Here is a 23,556-nt window from a genome sequence, read left to right as displayed (position 1 = left end):
AAATTCACTATAGGGTTTTCTCTAGAAAGTAACACACAAAATTGAGACTCGAAACCAATCGGTCACAAGGGTCAAAGTCATTAGGGTCATAAATTTGATAGAAAATTCTATAGGGAATCCTATAGGAAATCCTGTAGGAAATCCTATCAGAAAAATCCTATAGGAAATGTTCGAATTCTCCATAGGATTTTCTATAGGAAATCCAATAGCATTTTTTCATACGTGAAAGCTTACTCATACCACTGTAACCGGCCTATAACGTCCTATTATATAACTCTCGCCACCAATCTTACAAAAACCACATCTCTCAACACCGAATGATTCACATATTTTGCTACATCGCCATGCTGATGGTTATTCCATTCATTATTCATAACCCCCACGAACACTTGTGCTCCATAAATCCCAAACCGCGATGGGACAAACGGAACGGAGAAATCTACCGTAAAAAGTGCGCAAAATCGACGTTTATCCATTGCCCAAATTTACTGACAACCAATTACCTCCCCGAGAGCACACAACTCGAAATATAATGAGTGTTGGTTCTATATAACAAACGTTTCGATGCCCTAAGTCCTCTTCGAACGTCGAGAATTGACGAAATGGGGATTAGTGAGATCCCTTCAATTTGTGTAATCCTCTTACAGCTACAAGCGTGCTACATCTGTGTGACGTTTCCACGTGCCTCGATTTGTTATTTTCGTCTGCGCACGAGTGCCAGGGGATGAGTGCACACTGGAAAACAATTTTTTTCGCTCCATTTCGAGCGTTCAGATACGAAAAAATGTCGTTTTCACAAAAATCCGGGCATTGAATGTCATAATAGTGACGTTTCGAACTTCGGAGAGAGACGGCGACGGAAAAAATCCGCGTAAAGAGCGATCCCAATGCAAATTTTTTACGGCCGCAATAAAAAATTGAATGCATTTATTTTCACAAATGCACAAGTGATAAGACACACGTTCAACCCTCTCCGGGATTGTGATAATATCGGCGCAAGTTTATTGGTCGTTACGATAGCTGGTAATCTGCACTCTTAACCCTCCACAGCTGCGTTAAATTTTCGTGTGGCGTACTGTTACACAGTGTGCACGGGGCTCAAGGTATCGGGTCATTGTTACCTGTATAATGATCGTAGACACGCTGTGCGCGTTTATGGATGTGTGAGAGAAGCTACACTCAGAAAAATATGATTCTTCTGACTATATTCCATCACCATCGAATTATAGTCAAAAAGTCCTCAACAGTTAAGCATGGGTTACGGTAACTACGGCCGGAGAAGTGATTACTACAATGGAATGTAGTCATTGCTACTATTTTATAGTTCTACTCGCGATAGGTTTGTCGTGGTTACTTTTCAGTAGTGAAGCGGTAAACCGAGTCAAGTCGATTTTGAANTTCAGTAGTGAAGCGGTAAACCGAGTTAAGTCGATTTTGACTATTAGCCAGTTTTTGCTGAATATCTCGGAATCTAAGAGAGATAGCAAAATTTTTCTCATGACTTTTTTTATAACGCTCTATTGGCTCTACAAAAAAGGTCATGATGAAAATCTTTCTATCTCTTTTAGATTCCGAGATATTCGTCAAAAACTAGCCAATAGTAAAAATCGACTTAACCCGGTTTACCGCTTCGCTACTGTTTTGAAATTTGGTTAGTTTAACTGCATTTTGATTTGCAGAAATTACGCTTGTGCACGGAGAGAAATTTTCTAGAAAAATTCTAGTACGAGTACTGGAAAAAATCACAATCCACCGGCTGTTAAAAATTCTAGTGTTGTTAAGGTAAAATTTCTTGGTATTTCTGGTAAAATTTCTGGGGATTTCCGTGAAATTTTCACAGAAATACGGGCAAAAATTCACGTTTTCCCCAATAAAACTTCTAATGCCGGCACTGGAATTTTTTCGTGGCCGTCACTTTGCGCCTCTTTTCCCGTGCTAGCACTAGAATTTTCCTAAAAAATTTCTCTCCCTGTGAAGTTACTATAATGTTATGTGCCGCATACAAAAAAAATCGTATCGTTCACCAAAACTGCCTCAACAATTTTCTTATTGTAAATCGAACTTCAGATTTTTCTCACAGTGTGAAGTTGTTGGAATAAGCTTCGGGTGAGTCGGTTAGTGCGACGAGGGAAAATTAATTCATAAAGCGTAAAAAAATTATTCGGCAGTGATAATTTTTCTCGTGAATTCCGACTTTGATCCTTCAAATAGATCCATCAAATTCTTTCTTCAAGTATTTTTTTGAACAATACACGGAGAGAAATTTTCTAGAAAAATTCTAGGATGAGTACTGAAAAAAATCACAATCCACCGGTTATGAAAAATTCTAGTACTGTTGAGGTAAAGTTTGTCAGGATTTCTGGTAAAATTTCTGAGGATTTCTGTGAAATTTTCAAAAATACGGGGGAAAATTCACGTTTTCCAAATAAAATTTCCAATGCCAGCACTGGAATTTTTCCCTGGCCGTCATTCATTAGCGAACAGTTGAATAAAAACTTTGTTATATACGTGCGCACATACACGCAACGCACATGCAACGATTACATTATTGAACGATTACAATGCTTCCATTTGGAAGCAAGAACTGTTCATTTGATCCAAACAAAGTCTATATTTAATCCAAATAAACCATTTCTCTGGATGTGTAAAAATGGTTCAATTCACTTCCTTCAAATTCCTTTGAATTTCCTCGCCGGGCTCGGTCGATATTATAATTGAATTACAATGTAAAGACTGAAACCCGAGTTCTATGGGTATCGACTGAAAGCCAATACCGAGCCCGTCTCCCATAAGGTGACGGAGAAATATATCACAATTGCCAATCCTGTTCCTCCCAATTCCAATCACCAAACGTGACTTTTCGTAACTCTCAGTCTAGTCGACTTGATCGAGGAATTAATTTTTCAGAAGGATAATCAGCGGTAATTGCCGGCAAGGGAAAATAGCGGAGGGTGAAGAGTCCTTAGTGTTCCTCCGGAGTTTAACACAAGGTGTTTGGTTCCTAGTTTGGTTGGCGCGCACGCGCGTTAAAATTCTGCTGATAACAGCGTGCGCCCCTGCGGTGTTTAGTACCGGTCGTAACACCGACGCGTCGTGACGTTTGAACTTACTCCGATCGTCCGTCGATAATTGTCTTTTTTCGCATTTCGGCGCTATCAGTTGTCTCTATTTTCATTGATACAATGAATATTCAATATTTTACACCGAAAATTCAGCTCGCAGGTGATGAATTCTACTTCGAAAAATTTCGCGAGTAATTGAATGGTAAATATATTGAATTTTTCCGCTCATGTAATTTTTTATCTTGGAAATTTCAATTCTCGGATCAAAACAATCAGATAGTTTTATTATAATTAGTGATATGAATAGTCCATGATTTACAACGAAAATACATCTCTCGGGTGGGGAATTCAAGGTTAAACAATTTTGAGAATAATTGAACGGTAGGAATGCAGGATTTTTTAGTTCCTGAAATGTTTGACTTGATAATTTGATTTTCCTGGAATTACTGACATTATTGCCCCTTTTTTTACAAGTCTCCAGCGGCCTTTTAACAAAAATTATCTTTTTTCTTGTTAAAATTCATCCAATTGTCTTGACTTTGATTAGTAAAATGAATAGTAAAAATTTTTTTCTGAGGATTAATGAGATGAATATTCAACATTTTATCCTCGAAACATATCTCTCAGATAATAACTCGGTCATTAAAAAAATCGAGAATAATTGAGGGGTAAATACGCTGAATTTTTCAGCTCATTAAATATTTGAGTTGGAAAATTCCATTTCCCCATTGAATTACTGACATTAATTTCACACTTTTCTTACGAGGCTCAAGAGATACTTTGAAAAACGTTGGAAATTAGGTGAGGGTTCCATAAAAAATTGTCTTCTTTCTCATTGAAATACATCCAATTGTCTTGACTTTAATCAGTAAAATGACTATTAAAAATTCTCTTCTGGTGATTAATGAGATGAATATTCAATATTTTATTCTCGTAACCTATCTGACTCATAATAACTCGATCATTAAAAAATTCGAGAATAATTGAGAGGTAAATATGCATAATTTTCCTGCTCATGAAATGTTTGACTTGGAAATTTCACTTTCCTGGAATTACGAACATTAATTCCGCGCTGAATAATAATAATAAAAAAAGACGTCAACTCCAGTTTGCTTTTTCACCAGAATACATCCTATTGTCTTGATTTCAATTAGCAAAATGAATGTCAAAAATTGCGTCTGAGAGTTAATCAAATGAATATTCAATATTTTAGTCTAAAAAAATCTGTCATAGATGGTAAATTCAACATTAAAACATTCTGATAATAATTGAACGGTAAATATTCCGAATTTTCCGGCTCATGGAATTACCGGCGTTAACATCACATTTTTACGAGTCTCCAGTGGCACGTCAAAAAAACATTGAAAATTAAAGGAGCATTCCAGGGGAATTGAACACATAAATTACCTCGCAGCGTTTTTATTTGAAGGATATCCCGAGTATCTCGCCATTTACGCAGAGATAATTGATTTTTTTTACCTTGTAAAACATTTCGATGAAAAATCTACTCATACGAATGCAAATAGCGAGTTTAGCATTGACCTCGCTGTTCAGAGAAAAATTATAGCGCAAAAATTATGATTTAGAAACTTTAGGAAACTTATGCAATTCATTTGAAATTCTAAATCCGGCGAATTTATAACTTCCTGTTCATAATCGAGAGAACATCGGGGAAAGTTTGAGGATTTTGCATTTAGTTAAATTTCTTGACTTCATTAGAAAACCAAATTCAAGGTCAACGTTTCTTCGCTCAGAGAAGTTCTTTAATTGAATTGAATAAATGTGATTATTTCGGTGATATTACATGAATAGTTCTTTAAATATAATCAATGTTTTCTTGATCCAAATAAACAATTTACTGTTCAGAAATAAAATTATTCTTTAGACGGCGAAACGAACGAATTGCATACGAAAATATTGTGTCTTAAATTAAGAGGGGAAGACGTCAATTAAGACATTTTTGCCTTTTTTTAAGATCTAATAGAGAATTAATTTCAAGTGAATGAATTATTCATTTCTTTCAAAAAATTAAAATAGTTTTGTTGAAATGATTAAAAAACATGTCAAAGAATAAATAAGTGTTGACTTCATTTAAATAAAGAGTTTATTAGTTAGAAATGGTGTCATTTTCTAGGGACTTGAGGAAATGAATCTATAAATATATAATGATCCTTCATTTTTCCTGAAATGCATCGTTTGTTCAATTCTAATAACGGCTTAAATTAGAATGAATTATTTATTTCATATATTTAAAATATTTTTATTGAAATAAATACATGAGTTTATATTTCAACAAAAGTATTGTTGGAATGAACATAAAAATTCCAAACGAAGAGTTTATTTAAATGTAAATTAATGTTTTTTAATTCTACTAAAAACTTTACTATTCAGAAATGAAATTATTCTTTGGACAGCGAAAAGAAGGAATTTCATCTGAAAATATCGTGTCTTAAAATGAGAGATAAAGACGCCAATTAAGACATTTTTACCTTTTTCAAGATTTCACAGAGAATTATTTTGAAATGAATTAATTATTCATTTATTCATTTCCTAAAATTGAAAAATTTTATTGAAATGATTGTAAAAATATCAAATGAAGTATTCTATGGAATTCAAATGCAAATGTAAAATTTCTGGTTGAGAGTTCTTCAAATTAAATGAACTACTATTATTAAATAATATATATATTTTAGTGATCAGCAGGTCGAGAGATGTCAACAGTTTATTTAAATGTAAACAAATATTTTCTTGATCCGAATAAGAACTTTATAATTATTTATCATTATTAGGCGACGAAAAGAATAAATTCCATCCGAAATTATGATGTCTTAAATTAAGACAAAAGCTGTCAATAAAGACATTTTTCCCCTTATCAACATTTAATAGAATATTAATTTAAACTGAATGAACAATTTTTTTAATTTGATAAAATTAAAACATTGTCATCAAAATGAAGAAAGAAACGCCAAATAAAGAATTCAATTGAATTAAAACCCGTAAAATTTCCGGTTAAGAATTCTCCAAATTAACCAAACTGCTATTACTTTAAAAAAAACGTTATTTTGGTGATCAGCAGGTAGAGGGATGTCAACAGTTAATTTAAATGTAAAGAGATATTTTCTTGATTCGAATAAGAACTTTATAATTATTTATCATTATTAGACGACGAAAAGAATAAATTTTATCCGAAATTATGATGTCTTAAATTAAGACATAAAGCCGTCGATTAAGACATTTTTCCTTTGTTCAAAATTTAATAAAATAGTAATCTAAAATGAATGAACAATTTTTTTATTTGATAAAATTAAAACATTTTCATCAAAATGAAGAAAGAAATGCCAAATAAAGAATTCAATTGAATTAAAATCCATAAAATTTCCGGTTAAGAATTCTTAAATTAAGACATAAAGCCGTCGATTGAGACATTTTTCCTTTGTTTAAAATTTAATAGAAAAGTAATCTGAAATGAATGAACAATTTTTTTATTTGATAAAATTAAAACATTTTCATCAAAATGAAGAAAGAAATGCCAAATAAAGAATTCAATTGAATTAAAACCCGTAAAATTTCCGGTTAAGCATTCTTTAAATTAACCAAACTGCCATTACTTAAAAAAAAACGTTATTTTGGTGATCAGCAGGTCGAGGGATGTCAACAGGGGCACGTGTGGGGTCGCGAGAAACCGCGATGAATAAATGAGTGCCGATTAATTTGCATTCGATGAAAACGGTTCAGTGACTCACTCACTCCAAACAGACAAGAAACCGAGCACATGGTATTGGCGAAAGTGATCATAAATAATATCAAGTTAAAAGGTAGAGATAAAGGCGCGAAACCTATGGCAATGATGGTGAGCAGTTGGAGGAAGGCATTGCTGCTGCAGCTGTCTGTTGTGTTTACACTCGGCTCTACACTGGCATCGGGTGAGTTAGTTTTATCAACGTGCCTTTTATTAAGTTCCTTCTTTATCCTCTTTTTAGGAAGCTCTTGTGTACAGTTCTTAGGTGTATTGTACGGGANGTAAAATTTCCGGTTAAGAATTCTCTAAATTAACCAAACTGCTATTACTTAAAAAAAAAACGTTATTTTGGTGATCAGCAGGTCGAGGGATGTCAACAGTTAATTTAAATGTAAAGAGATATTTTCATGATCCGAATAAGAACTTTATAATTATTTATCATTATTAGACGACGAAAAGTATAAATTTCATCCGAAATTATGATGTCTTAAATTAAGACATAAAGCCGTCGATTAAGACATTTTTCCTTTGTTCAAAATTTAATAGAATAGTAATCTGAAATGAATGAACAATTTTTTTAATTTGATAAAATTAAAACATTGNATGGATGTTAATTTATGCGGTGGGAGTGGATAGTACGCGCAAGTGGATTTGGATCATTTGAATTTTTTAAAATATTTTTTTCCCCTTGTGGAGTTGGAAATTTTCTCCTTGGAGATCAATATTTGTTAACGGCTGAAGCATGCAGACGTTTTAATAAGGAGCGTCAGACACGGTAGCGAAGTCGTTAAATGGTATAGGAATGGAATGAGTGGATTTTTCGTATCGTGTTGAATAGGATTTTTTTTTTATAGTACATTAGAGTACAAGGGCACAAATTTCGTTTTCGACGAATGTGAAGTTTACAGGCCGAGCCGAAGGCGAGGTCTGTATTCACATTCGTTGAAAACGAAGTTTACGCCCGAGTGGTCTATACTATTTTATGCCACATCGTGCAGAAGTCGAGTCTGAAGCCGCTGGGCGAGGCGCAGCGTGCGATAAACTCGACTTATTGCACGGCGTGCCATAAATTTCGTTTATTTTTTTGTCGCATCGACAACGAGGTCATTAGCGACAATTTACAAGAGAAAGAAAAAAATAAATTGCAACATAATGAAATATGGATAGATAAAAGAGAGAAAAAAAAAGAATAAATATATGAATGATTATATGAATAGGAAATTATCGGGATAGAGCGGCTCTAATTTCATTCAAAAAGATATTCTCTGATGGTTGCTGCAGCACGAAAATTTTCTACATTTTCTTTTTCTCTATTTAATTAAGATTTTATTTTACTGAAGCTTATTTATTTGCCTGATAAGATCATTTTTTATCATCATTTTCTAGTTATAGAGATGGCGTTGTTACGTTAAGGGATATAATGTAGATGGACACGTGATTAATAAATAACTGGGGCGGACAGGGTATTAATTAATTAGGGTGAATACAGTTGTTGATCTCTTCAGGATAATTCCAGAGAATTGAATAACGATAGATCCAGGTGGCAGTCGTATCTCAACAGGTTTCACAGGCATCCTTCAGATGGTTTGCAATTTAGGGATTCGAAGGGGAATACGCAGCAGTATTTTGTTGTTAAATGCGGAATTGCTCTGGAAAACTGGTGATTTAGGGAGAAAATACCAAGAGATATATTTATTTAAAAAGATACTTTCTGATATTTTTATTTAAAGTCATTTGTCGCTGCAAAAAGAAAGTTTTTTACGTGTTATTTTTTGCCTTGTAATTATCATTTTATTGTATCGAAGTCTATTAATTTGTCTGAGAAATTCATTTTTCATTATGTTTCTCTGTTTACGCAACTGCCATTCCCCTGTTAAATGTGGAATCGCTGTGAAAAACTAGTGATTTATGGAGAAAATGTTGAAAAATATATTTATTTAAAAAGAAAATTCCTCATATTTTTCTAAATTCACTTGTTGCTGCGACAAGAACGTTTTCTACATTTTCTTTTTATTTCTTTTAATTATCAGTTTATTTCATTGAAGTTTATTGATTTGAAGGAAATCGATAAAAATCCCCTTCATAAAGCTTCCGTTTTTTATTCAAATGATTCAAACCGTGTGGTTTATTCTAAAAAAAAAACGAAAATACAAATGTATTCCCAAAACTACTCCTCAAATTCTTATGTGTAACAATTGACATCGTTTTCTCAAATGTTCAATCAATAATGTGTAATTTAAGAACCTTTCTATTATAATTCTTTAAAAAGACATTGATTTCGTAATAAAATCGCGTTATTTGGTTGACCTTGACAATTGCGAAAATGATGAGATAGGTAATGTCATTATGACATACACCCTTTCAATTCTCCAGCCATTGGAATGTGAACAGGAGCCTTTTCCTATTAATTTAAGTGGGTGCTTCCATGTTGTCACGCATAACCAGCGAAAAGTAATTAATTAAATGAGCAAATGCCGCGGCACGAGTTGACGGAGTCCCACACACTTATTGACGCAATGTTTCTTAAGATCGATTCACCCTCGGAATAAGCTCATTGCAACCCACGGTAATGGGCAACCTTGAATTTTTCCCGCCGCTTTAATAAGGGAGATAGGAGGAAAATGGAGTGCATTCAACATAATTTTTCTGGCGCCACACGAGAATTTTTCTGGTGCTACACAACAATGATTCCAAGTGTATGCAGATTGTGACTCGTTCACACTGAGAAAAATTGTAATGGTAATTTTAACTACAAGGGAATTGTCAAAGAAATTATATTCACAGTAACAATAAACTTTGTAGATTACACTAGGATTCGTCGTTCGATTTACTATGTCAAATAGTGTCATCAACATTATGATGTAATTTTCACTTCAATGTAATAGTTGAATCTACAATGTTTATTGTTACCGTAACTATTATTTTTTTGACAATTCCCTTGAAGTTAAAATTTCCATTGCAATTACTCTGTGTATGGTGCTTAGCACATGAATTTTCCTAGGAAATTTTTCTCCGTGTGCACGAAGATAGTTGAGAAGAAAAAAAGAACAAATATCACTACAAAAAACGGGTGTCTGACAGTTATCTGAATTTAAGATGGCAGATGGCAAAAACGTCTGAATCTTTAAAAGTGTCTGAAAATCTAACTGATGTCTGCATTTTAATTTCAGACATCTTGGGGTCTGAAATTGAAATACCTCCGTTGATTCAGACACATTTTAATGTCTCAAAAGTGTCTACAAAATCGTCCCAAAAGTGTTTGAAAAGTGTCTACAAAAGTGTCTGAAATTCAGACATTTCGCAGTGATACGCTGCAGTATTACATGGAGAGAAATATTCACTGTAATACCCCAAGAGCTTCAAAATTATCGGGTATTTTCCGATAGGTTCGTTGCAAACAAACGAAGGAGTCAAGTTTTTCAGGTTAAAAAATCACGAGTGCGAAGCACGAGTGATTTTTCCTGAAAGACTTGACGACTTCGTTTGTATGCAGGGAACCTTGAGGAAAATGCCCGATTAATTTTGAAGCTCGTGTGGTATTCGGGGGATTATTTTTCCAATCCAAATGTCGGGCAATATAATTGGACCATGAGACGAAACTCACAATTGAGAAACGAAAATTGTATAATTAACACTCATTTCGAATAAAAATCGACGGATTACCACAATTGAATTCAATCTGTCAGTTTGACGAGGGGTTAATTCGACTGCATGATGTTTTGTTTTTAATATAGCAACTACCGGAGAAAATTATCAAAAAATTATCAGTTGAAAACCCTGTAGCTTGTACCACGTGATGTCGAATGGGCCAAATATGGTTGTAAGAAATTTTACGCAACTGTCACGGAATTTTCCCGGAGCGTGCCGCAATTTTGATCTGAATCTTCTGTGAAAAATTACGATATCGTCACTTAAATTTTCTGAGTCGACTCCGTAATCGGTGAATTGTGAGTTCCGTAATTTTTACCGAATATTTCTCTCGGTGTACAGACTTCATTCGCAGGATGCGTTAATCACTCCTGAAAATAATCCTCCCATTGCATTAAACCACAAAGAGAGAATCGAGCAAATCCCCTGTCCAATTGCCAGCGGCCATTGTCATTAGTGTGTGAACTAGGATAATAGAACGATAAAAGCTGCACTCATACATATTAATCATTGCCCGGAGTCACAGTTTCCCGATGGACGCACGTACAACAAATATTGGTCACAGAAACTATTGCCTACGCTTCCATCCTTCCTCTGATTGAGCCGTCTATCACGTGGCTGTTTGTCCGTGACGGCATTTTCGCTTCAATTTCACTTTTCTGACGTACGCCAGGTTTCGCCCGCAAATTTTGCTGTCGGATAGAACACACGCTATCAATTTCCAGTTTCCGGGAGTTTCTGGGAGTATCGGCTCGGATATCGGAACGAAGAGCAAATGGTTAGTTCTAATTATCTCTTCTGATTTCGGTAATTCACATATTCATTTCCGATGGGACGTGGGTCGTGGGATGTTGAATAGAATTAGCATGGATATTAAAGGGGTGTATGAACATAATTTCAGTAGCGAAGTGGCAAAATGGTATAAGTCAATTTTTACTATTGACCAGTTTTCAATGAATATCTCGGAATCTAAGGGAGATAACAAAATTTTTGTTACAACCTGTTTTGTAGAGCCAATTGAGAGCTACAACAAATGTGATTACAAAAATTTCGCTATCTCCCTTAGATTCGGAAATATTCCTCAAAAACTCAACTAGGAGATGAGTCGACTTAAACCGTTTTACCACTTCGCTACTGATTTGAATTTTGAAGATTAAAATTTGAAGTAAATTCTAAATAAAAATTATTATGGATAGAAACAATCATGTTGAGTTTATGTTCAATTGGCAGTCTAGTATTATTGATAATAATTAATGTAGAAGTGGAAAAATAACGCAGTCTTATGAGAAAAATAAATAACGTTTCGAGGGTACACCCAGAAAAATGATTTATTTCAATTAAATAAACTTTATTTGAATCGAATAAATCCTCTATTAGAATCAAATAAACGATTTTTCTGAGTCAAATAAAGTTTATTTAACTCAAATAAACCATTTTTCTGCGTTTAGGAAGAAAATTGAAATGTAGAAATTTTTTTGAAAAATCAGAAAAAGTAAATAAAAATTCGATGTCCAATGTAAAAATTATCGTCACTGTCAAGCTTTTGCAATAAATAATTTACGTTTTTGCGTGTCCGAAATGGTGTGTTATGTCGAAAGACTCTAGACAGACGAAAGATTATTGTTTAAAAAAAAAATTGAAGAAAGAATTTGATGGATCAATTTATTATGCTCATCAGTACTAGAATTTATGGGAAAAATTATCAATGATAAATAACTTTTTTTGGGCTTTTTGCATTTATTTTTCCGAGTCACACTCAATGACTCAATCGGAATTTATTGGACGAAAATTTTTCTTCAACACTATCACTGAAATTTCGAGGAATTTCGTCAGTAGCAATACCCCGAGTGCTTTAAAAGCTTCAGAAGCTCGAGGGGACTTTGTCGGATTATTCCTCGAGGGCGAGGTTTAAGTACAAGTGCTTCCAAATTACGGATTACACAGAGAAAATAGACTTTCCGGTTTCCCGAGACGAAAACCACTGGATTCCAGTGGAATTTCCAAATTTCCACTGAAGTTTAAATTTAAGAATAAGAGAAAAAATTTTAGTTCTCATCATTTTTACTAAAATCCAGGCACTTTCGTTCAGTGAGAAAAAAGTTGGAGAAAAATTATCGAGACAACCGCAAATTTTACTATACGAAAGGCAATTCATAAAGCGAAAATGTAATTCAATAAAAAATGAAAATAAAAAATGAAGAATTCGTTCGATAAAAAATTACTGTTCCCTGTACAGTAAAATTCCCCGCACAGGTAGAGTATTATTTTCTGGATCCGGGGGCGGAGGAAAGTGAAATTTAACCGTCGCGTTTAGCCTTGTTTTTCAAACAGTGGAGTGATATCACGTTCGACCTGTTCCACCGAATATTTCCAACGAGATATATCCTGTAGAACATAACACACGTGGAAAAATGCGACGGTTTCAATAAAAATCGTTGAAAAAATCGCTCTCCCCAGCGTTGGAAGCGCTAGGATTTCCCATTGAATTGTTCCGCACGCGTCTGCGACAAAAATTGCAGAATCCACACGAACGAAGGGAATGTTCCAACGAGCAGAAGATCATTATTACACTAACAAGACTGTTAAAAATTTTTGGCTGAAATGTCCGATATAATTTTTGGAAATTTCTATCACATTTCATTTTCACTGAAATTTCAAAGAATTTCGTCATTGAAAATTCGAAATTTCAAGGAAAAATCGATTAAGACTGTAAATATCAGGTCCATTATTATTACACAGAACAAATGTCCGATATTTCCACACAAAATCTCCTGTAAATTTTCCTCTGAAACAAATTCGATTGTCAGAATGAAATTTCTGTCCATGAAATTTCAATTTTTTTCCAACAGTGAATCATCGAATTGAGGTATTCCCCATGCGAAAATCCGAGCGACATGAAAATCCCTTCCGACGATTACACCCCTCCGTCATAACAAAATGTAAATAAATCCGAGAAAGCAGCGACCGAGGGCTTCTCATTATCCCCTAAAAAGAGATAATAATACTATTCTGAGATTTAATCGAGAACACTTCATTAATCCTGTCGTTGTCCCCGGCCTAACGACCAACAGGGGTGGCTTGAAAAAAAATTCAAAGACAGTGCGCATTGTTTCATGTGTCAACTTCATGTTGCAATTCCGACACCATCCGTTGTAACGCGTGTAAATGGGAGAGAAAAGAAACTGCGAGAGGGGTTGCGTTTTCTCTAACAACGCATAATCAAGCGTCTGTACCCAAAGGCATGTTTTTTTATTCAACTCCTTTCTAATTGTTTTTCTTCCGCCCGATTTCTTTTGTCAAATCGAAACACATTAACGTATTTTAGAAGAGAGAGAAAGAGAGAGAGAGAGAGAGAGAGAGAGAGAGAGAGAGAGAGAGAATGTCTGGCTAAAACGGAACTTATAATGCTTGCCTTTTTTTTATTTGACGTGAGTCAAATAAAAAAATGAACATTTTTTTAAATTTTCAGAGAAGTGGGGAATTTCATCATTTTTTTCCATCAAATCCAATTCAATGTCAATCTTTTTGATTTTTTTTAAATAGTGCATTCGAGCTAGGAAAAAATGTTGTATTTCTCATTTTTGCATAGAAGAATCGTTAATGCTTTTTTCAATTTTTTTTAAATTTGTGATTTTAATTTTGGATGCGACAGTGGAAGTGACAGTTCCATTGGAATTTCAAGGAATTTCGTCATAAAAAATTCACCATTTGATGAAAAAATCAATGGAGAATATACTTTTCAGTCCAATTATTACCCGCAAACTAAACAAAATAAAAAAATTCCGAGTAAAAATATTTTTGAATTCTCAATCAGTCAAAAATTCAGCGTGATTCAGCGCTTCATATTTATCCAACTCCTTTCTAATTGTCAAATCGAAACACATTAACGCATTTTAGAAGAGAGAAACAGAGAGAGAGAATGTCTGGCTGAACCGGAACGTTGTGCCTGCCATTTTTTTATTTGACGTGGGTAACTCGAAACGGCGTGGTTTCACCCCCATGGGGCGACGCGAGGGGCGAGAGGGACGACTTCTTATTGCTCGCGTCACGCTATCACCCCTTTTGCCCCTCTCGTCCCCCCGCCCCTCTTCTATCCTACTTGGGCAATGTGCACTTTGGGAATCGATGAGGGAGGCAAGGCACGGAGAAAATAATTTTTCGAATTGAGACGGCCTTGGATGCTTTTACATATGGATGGAGATGAATTATTTGATGAATGGAGTTTTCAGAATGAAAACTCTTAGGTGAATTGACTCTTCTCAATGAGATCACTTCAAATGGTGGGGGAAGTGGTGACTGTACCGCAACCCTAAAGAACATTTATTTATGAAAGAATAATTTTCGCATGCCAAACCATGCACCCAAAAAAAACGTACTGATTCAAGTCGATGTCGACTTGAGTCTAGTCGATTTTCGGTTTGACTCAAGTCGAGTGACTCAGACTTCAACAATTCCAATTTCGGACCTGATGTAAGCAGAAAAGTGGATTGTTTCTAGAAGAAACGGGTCAAGTCAAAATCGACTTGAATCAAGTTGATTTTTGGCTTGATACAAGTCGATTTTTCCACTTGATTTCAGTTGATTTTTTTGCTTGATTCAAGTCGATTTTTCGGTTTAATTCAAGTCGATTTTGACTTCATCCAAGTAAATTTTTCGGTTTAATTTAAGGTGATTCCAAGGAGTCATATATGGGGCGGTCGAAAAATCGACTTGACTCAAATCTAAAGATCAAACCTAAAAATCGAATTGAATCAAACCTAAAAATGGATTTGAATCAAATCGAAGAATTGACTTAAATCAATTCAAAGAATTGCCTCGAATCAAGTCGAAATTCGACGAGAATCAATTCGACTTGAACCAAACCGGAGTCGACGTGAGTCAAGTCGAAAAATTAACTTGAATCAAATCGATGTGGCAGTTTGCATCTCTCCGACTCAGACTTGATTCATACCGATGATCCGACATGAAATAAGTCGATTCCCGGCATGATTCAGTCCGACTTGATTCAAACCGATTTTTCGGTTTGATTCAGGACGATATTTTTTTGATGCACGAATCATCAAGTATTTAGTCAATATTCACGACCGAATGCCTGCATGAAAGCACTTTGCGATGAATTCCTAAAATTGTCCAACCATGGTATAAATTTACTCCAGATATAACTTCATTCTGACGATGTATTTGGCTCTCAGGGCTTGTCCCAACCGGTCCATAATGTACAGTATTGCGGCGCCAGGTGAACGTGGCAGCCGTGACAACAGGAATTGTACTGATAGTTCATCCTCACACAATTGGAGCCTGTATATCCCGAAAAATGGTATCTTCACACAGCTTCATCGACCAAATGACGCTTAAACCCCGCGCACTGATAAAACGTTATCGACAATAGATCTATTGATTCGCCGTCATACGCAATATCTATTTGAGGTCGAATGTGTTGACTGTGGATGAAAGGGTTAATGGGATAACAGTGAAAAATGGCTGGAAGGGTTTAAAAAATGGATGGGAAAGACGAGGTTAGTTTATGAATGGTAAACACCGAAATATCGGTAACCATGGAGTTACGGTTTCTACTCTGCATCGTGAAACGGTAGCTTTAGTGGTTGGTGGATAACTAAATATCCCGAGGTGGATCGCGATTACTAGTGAACATGTTTGCAGGAAGTACAAGTACTTGCAATTAAATAAGGTAGATGAGACAGTTTCTGAGCAGTTGAGCGCAGTCACTTTAAACATTATTTATTGGTCTTAAAGTAAGATTGAAATCAAAAACGAATGTCTGAATTTCACACACCTTTTGTAGACATTTTTCAGACACTAAAAAACATCTGAATGAAATGAAAAGTTGACTAAATTTCAAACATTAACATCTATTCGTCAGAAAGTCAGATAAATTTTTATTTTATTCAGACGGTTTCCAGTATTTAAAAGATGTCCACAAAAGTTGTGTGAAATTCAGGCATTCGTTTTTGCTGTGTAATTGAGAATAATTCCATCATTTCTGTTGGTAATTTTCGACTGCAATTTCAAGGAATTTTGTCATTGAAAATTCATAATTTTATGGAAAAATTCGTGGAAACTGTAATCAAAATTCCTGTTTCAACTGTAGTCAAAATTTCAGTTTCAAATACTAAGAAATTGATAAAAAGAGGATGTTGATAACATTTGGTCTTGGAGACTGTGGCTGATCACCGATGAGTGGAATTCCCGGAATTCATTCGATTGGAAATCAGTGCAATGAGGTTAAAGGATCGATCTGAAATCGTTTCGAATGTCACGAGGAATTTGAAGCTTTGGAATTTTGTTTCCATTGTTCATCGAAACTGGAATATTCCAACGAAGTAAAAATATCTCTAATAAAATACCCGTTGAAATTCTGTTGAACGAATTTGAAGGGTCAGTTTGGTTTTTACGAATGTGCAATGGACAGATTGTGGCATCAACTCCAGGAATTTTTTTTAGGGAATGTATTCATATTGCACGGAGAGAAAAAATTAAATGAAAAATTCCGGCACAATCTACGTAATCGAACAGCGAAATTTAAAATAAAAAAAAAGAACAGTGCAATTGCATTCCATAAATTTTAATCTGAACGCGAAGGAAAAACGCGATTTTTCAGAAACGAACGGTAAAATTAGGTATCTGTTGAGAAATTACACGACGGATGAATGTCACCGCATTGTCAGCTAATTTTTACCGTTTACACGGAGAGAAAAGCTACATAAAAATAACCTACAAACTCGGAGTAAATTTTGATGTGCGAAAGGTAATCGTGGAGCGAAATGTAATTCAATGAAAGAATATCTGTTTGGAAAGGATATTTACAATTCGCGAATTACGCGTTCGGTAAAAAAAAAACATCTGTATGGAGAAAAAAATTTGAGAAAAATGATCAAACAAGTCAAATAAGTGTGAAGCGAAATTCAGTTCTAGGTCCTTTGACTCTGTATCGGAGAAAAAAAATGGGAGACGAGTGGTGAATTTTCCTCCGCTTGCTCTGAAAAACTTTTTAAACGACAGGGCATTCAGGATTTCAGTACCACGGAGACTGTTACTAGAAGCCAGAAACTTTTTTTTCTCTGTGTAGTAAATTTTCACTTCCGTCGCTTCTCATGTAGTTTACATCGTTGCCAGAAAAAAATTCTATACAGGTGTGGAAAATTTTGCTACACAGGAAACCATAAACTTAGCATCCACTAATGATTTTTTTAGTGCAAAAATCGTACGATATCCTCCACAAAAAACATTTTTTATTGAGAAACATTTCACTTCACGACTACCAATTGTAAAATAAAATTCAAAATCTTCTGTGTAATTTTTCTCCAACTTCTCTCTGCGTGTGCACTTCCCTCGCAACTTTTAGACTTTTCGCTGTGTGCAGACATCGCCATAATCATAAACTTTAATTAAAGTTAAATTTTGAATACACGAAGAGAGATATTCAATAAAAATTACGTATCTTTTCAGTAATGCCGGAGCGAAATGTGGTTGTAGCAAATTTTACGGAACTGTCACGGAATTCTTCCAGCGCGTTCCGTAATTTTTATCTGAATCTCCCGTGAAAAATTACGATACCGTCACTTAAATTTTTTGAGCCGATTCCGTAATCCGTGAGCGAATTGTGAGTTCCGTAATTTTACTGAACATTTCTCTCCGTATAAGTCAATTGTTGACATTACTCACCAATTTTTTAATTATTAACTTAATCATGGATTAAAATATTCAAATTCCGAATTATTTTATCAATCAATAATTTAGTTCGGAAGATTGAAGATTATTTGGGTAATCGAAAAATACTTTTATGACATTTAGAAATATTTACTCAATAGTTACTCAACAATTCCATATTGCCAATTATTTAGTTGATAGTCAATAGAAAAAAATTTTAGTAACCAATTATATATTATTTTTCAAATTTAAATGAAGATGAGTCAATCTTGATTATTGTAAGGTGCAACTTCTCATAATATTACTAAAGTAACGATTGATGCCCATCTATAGCTGTGTATATGAAGATAAATTTTTTAGAAAAATTCTAGTGCTAGCACGGGAAAAGAGGCGCAAAGTGACGGCCAGGAAAAAATTCTAGTGCCGGCACTAGAAATTTTATTGGGGGAAACGTGAATTTTTTCCCGTATTTCTGCGAAAATTTCACAGAAATCCCCAGAAATTTCACAGAAATCTCCAGAAATTTTCCCTCAACAGCACTAGAATTTTTCACAGCCAGTGGATTGTAATTTTTTTCAGTACTCATACTAGAATTTTTCTAGAAAATTTCTCTCCATGTAATGGTTGTTATTCTTCAACGGAAATCTCAGAATTTGATGGAAGCCAAACGCCTTATGGATAGGCGAAAACGAGAGACGAACCAATCATATTTTCTCTCATTGTCAGTTCATTGGCCAGACAAGTAGAGGAGCAGCAGTCCACGATGGAACTTCTCCCAGTAGAGTTTATTGGAATTAAGACGCAACGGAAAACAGTTGCGATTACTATATTGATTGGTTTCTATGCCAGGGGTACTTGAACATGGGCACATCCGGATGAATGACGCATTTGAATCGAATGAGATTCTTCATTTAGAATTTTCTCATTCATTTCAACAATTTTTCTATTAATAAATTCATTAATAGAAAAATTTAAATTATAGATTTGTTCGAGTGAAGATGTTTGAATTATCAAATGTTGATGTCTCTTCGTCGTATTCTGAACGATTATTCAATCTCAGACTAATGAAGACTCTATTTCCAGCACGAAAATAAGCATTTATAGTGAAGAAATTACATTTAATGTTAACAACATCGCAAAGAAAAATTAAGCTCAGGTTTAGATGAAATCACGAACTATTCGAATGAACACATTTATTTCATTCAAATAAGATGCATTATTTAAATAAATCAGTTTTCCGGATGCCGATATAGAAAATTGGTGGAATTTTCCGGAAAAAGGCCTTGAATTCGATTTAAGGGGAAAAAGTCAATGGAATTTCAAGTTTCTCTGAAAATTCAAGTAAAGTCCCAATCATTTTGGGACAGAAAAACGGGAATTTCACAGTTGGCATGAATTTTCAAGTGAAATGAGTATTCAATACTAAATTCCCTTGAATTTTCCGGGAATTCCTTTAAAATTCTAGGGATTTTTAATGGAATTCTCTAAAAATTCAGAGGAATCTGGAATTTAAGGGGAGGTTTCTCAGAATTTTCTGGATTTTTCGTTAATTTTTCCGAATAATTAAACTGAAATTTACAGTTTCCGCGGAATTTTCCATGAAGCTATGAATTTTCCGCGCTTGCGGCCGGGGTGGTGCTAGTCTTATAGAAAAAAAATCTGTAGAATTTCATTTTTCTATACAAGTCTTTCGATTTTGATATTTTCTACGGGAATTCCTCGACATGAACTTCCACATAAATTTTTTTCCACTCTGTTTTTACTCTTTTTATCAACAAATCAAACAAAACAATCGAAAATTTTATTGGAGGACGTTCTATAAGTAATATCTCAATACAATGAGTTGTACAAAACAATCACTAGAATTCGATTTTTTTAGAAAATTTCCTAATTTTTTTTAGAATATTCTCCTTTGGACATTTCTATATGAAAAAACCCGCAAATGAGTAAAGTAATAAAAATTTCGATAGAAATTCACTACAATTTTTTAGCGACTTCACTGTGTTTTTCTATAAAATTTTTCTCCCGTGATTGCACAGCAATTCCAAACATAATTTTTCCCGCGAATGATTAATCCTTTGGGTTTAATTTTCTGGTACAATCTTTCTTCGACACTTTATTACACATTTGGTAGTTCCATCGTGTACACAACCGGCGAAAAAAAACTGTTGACAGCGGTGATGGGTTATGTAGTGCAGAATGGAGGGGAATATCGATCGGTTTAAGAGCCGGTATGTTTACTCAGTATATACTAAACTCTCCAGCACTGGAGGCCTTCATTGCCAGTTCACATGCGATGAAATTCTGGCCTTAACCTTTAGCGACTGCCATCAACTTATCAACCATCAAGTTCAGTAATAAGGTGTACTGAGAAACAATGAAATGACGATCATTAAAGTTTTAACCGTAGTATTGTATCGATCTCGGATGGGACAATTGTATTTTTAGAACCACGTTAAAATCGCAATAGATCGCTTTCGCGAAGACGAAATGATGATAATGAAGAGAAAAAAAATGATTGGACGTTTTACTATCTAAAGGTCATTGCTGCCGTTACTGGGGCAAAACGGATAATGTTTTTTGTCATCAGATAAAGTTTTCCCGTTTTTCGAATTACACTACTTGCAAAAGTTTCAATTGAAGAATTTTTAGGCAAAATAAATTACAATTCATTTCACAATTTTGAAGTGATGAAATTGGAAGGGAAAAATCGATCGATATTTTTTACGATTTTGGGGTGTTTATCATCCACAGGATTCACCCATTTCAGTTGGATCAATTGAACACTTGATCATATTCGATAACTATTTACTAGTGAATGAGATAGTGAATAAAAAGCAAATTAAAAATAGAATAAAAGCTTCATCGTGAGGGATTTAAATAGATCCATTTGAATGAATGATGTAAATGGAAAGTAGTGAAAAATAAACTTTAAAAGAGGACTTATTGCATTATGAATCAGGACATTTGATTATATAATATGAAATTGAGAGCAAAAAATAAACTTATCAAGTTACCAACCATCAAGTTTAGTAATAAAGAATACCGAGAAATAATAAAATGACGATCATTAAAGTTTCAACCGTAGTATCCCGAGTCGACGGTTTGGTTCTGCTTGGACGTACACAGGTCTTTCAAGATCTCTCCAGATCTAGATTGGCCTGGTAAGTCCTAATCAGTTCTGCGATGTACTGTTCCGGAAACCTTTCGAATCCTCAGTTCTTTTCGGCCCTGAGAAGTTCTCCTCTGTACTACCGAGACCGTGGGATTTCATGAGGGGGGAGGGGGAGGCATGTATGCGGAGGGTTGAAAATTGTAGCCAACGAGGAGAGAGGAATGGATTTTAGTCACCCTCATCTCTCTGTGTGAAGGCGGTGTTTAAATAAAAAATAGAGAACGTTGATTCTGTATTTTGGACCCCCTGATGCCAATGAAAACCTCAGAGGTGACAGAAAAGACGAAAAAAAAATGTCATTTTCACATGGGTCAGGGGTCAGGGTGAAAGTCGATTTTCGCCAAAATCGATTTTTTTGGCCGGGTGAACGTTGATTCCAACTATTTAAGCGACGGGCTATTCAGAACTCTCAAAAGTATGTGGGAAAGGTGAAAACTGAAAAAGTGTTTTTTTTCAGATTTTCAAAGGGTCAGATTTTCCGTTTTCCCAGGGGGAAAGTTGACTTTCGCCAAAATCGAATTTTTTAGCCGAGTGAACGTTGATTCCAACTATTTAAGCGACGGGCTATTCAGAACTCTCAAAAGTACATGGAAAAAGTGAAAACTGGAAGAGTTTTTTTTTTTCAAATTTTCAAAGGGTCAGATTTTCCGTTTTCCCAGGGGGAAGGTCGACCTTCGCCAAAATCGAATTTTTTAGCCGGGTGAACGGTGATTCCGACTATTTAAGCGACGGGCTATTCAGAACTCTCAAAAGTCTGTGGGAAAAGTGAAAACTGAAAAAAAAAATTTTTCACCGGGGGCCAAAGTGTCAGATCTTGGATTTTTTCAGAGGGAAAGTCGATCAAAGGGTCACAAGGGTCACGAGGGTCAAAGCGTCAGATCTTGGATTTTTCCAGGGGGAAAGTCGACTTTCGCCAAAATCGAATTTTTTAGCCGGGTGAACGTTGATTCCAACTATTTAAGCGACGGGCTGTTCAGAACTCTCAAAAGTATGTGGAAACAGTGAAAACTGAAAAAAAAAATTTTTCACCCGGAGCCAAAGTGTCAGATCTTGGATTTTTTCAGGGGGAAAGTCGACTTTCTCTAAAATCGAATTTTTGCGCCAAGTGAATGTTTGCATGTTTGACGATGTATATCTCAAAAATTGATGTAGAAAAAATACTGGAAATTATGGGAATCGCTTTATAACGTGGCTCAAGATATGATCCAAATTTTGTGTCTTTAGTACCTTGCGAAATGTTGACCATCGATAAGTCACTGAGGAAGAACCTTAATTAAGAAACATATTTTTCATTCAGTCTGCGGAGAACGCCGAGTAAATTCGCTGTAATTCCTTACGATGCGCACTCCTCTTTGATGTCCATTGCAGCTCCGTCCTCATCTGCAGAATCAGTGTAAATATCCGTCAGTTCCTATTGAATAAAACGAATCAAGTTCATTTCAATACCGGTGTTTACTCCGGAACATTCAGACACTCGTAGTGGAAGAAACCGTACCAAAAATATCTTCTGCCTCGGATAAAACGTAGATGCAACTCTTAAGATGTTTCGTTTGTATTTCTCCGGTTTGTGAATCGGAAGGAGAGTCTCGTTGTTCTCAAGGCCTGATTCAACCCCAGAACATGGAAATTTTTAATTTTTCAATTACTATTTTAGTGCGCATTTAAACATTTGAATATTAATTCTTTGGTACTGAGTATTCATATTCGATTGGAAATTCAAACAAATTGAGGAATTCTCATCTTTACGCTGTTTAAAATTCTGGAATTTTACTGAATTTTCAGTGGAACCTTCAATTTCATGATCTTTTTCACCCTAAATCGCATTCACAGTCACTGTCCTGAAAATTACTAGTCAACTGTCCATGAAATTAAATTTTTTTTCTAGCAGTGCAGAGTGCAGTATTTCAACGAAGAGAATAAATGTAGAACAACTCCGAAATTTCCAACAACAGATGAGGAACTGCTGTAGAATTTCTCAAGTACATAAGTTACAAGGTACATAAGCACCTGGTAATGTGTACATGGGGTCAGGGGTAAATTAAAGGTCAATCTGTTGTCGGATTTCGTGACAATTATCTGATGATACGGGCGGTGTCTCGCGGGACCGCACCTTCAGTAACCTAAATGCGTAATATGCAGGGGACTGGCACCGTACCTCATTAAGTACAGTGTATTATTATAATTTCGTGTAAAATGTCCAAATAATGAATACCATACTGCGATCCGCGTGTGTAATTGTATTTTCTTCACGCTGTGACGAAAAG

General features: G+C 35.0%; 1 protein-coding gene across 1 annotated transcript in view; it reads left to right on the top strand.

The window, feature by feature from the left end:
* Nucleotides 1–6,828: 6,828 nt before the first annotated feature.
* LOC107038031 (proto-oncogene tyrosine-protein kinase receptor Ret) overlaps nt 6,829–23,556 on the top strand; it is a 58,117-nt gene continuing 41,389 nt past the window's right edge. Inside the window, exon 1 of the mRNA XM_015256895.1 lies at nt 6,829–6,985. Coding sequence (XP_015112381.1) covers nt 6,835–6,985 — 151 coding nt within the window. The 5' untranslated portion in view covers nt 6,829–6,834. The remainder of the gene's footprint in view (nt 6,986–23,556) is intronic.

The sequence above is a fragment of the Diachasma alloeum genome, unplaced genomic scaffold, assembly GCF_001412515.2.
Source record: "Diachasma alloeum isolate Michigan unplaced genomic scaffold, Dall2.0 Dall_scaffold_00277, whole genome shotgun sequence".
NCBI classification, from domain to species: Eukaryota; Metazoa; Arthropoda; class Insecta; order Hymenoptera; family Braconidae; genus Diachasma; species Diachasma alloeum.
Note: the sequence above shows the minus strand (reverse complement) of the source record. Positions and strands in the feature narration are given on the sequence as shown.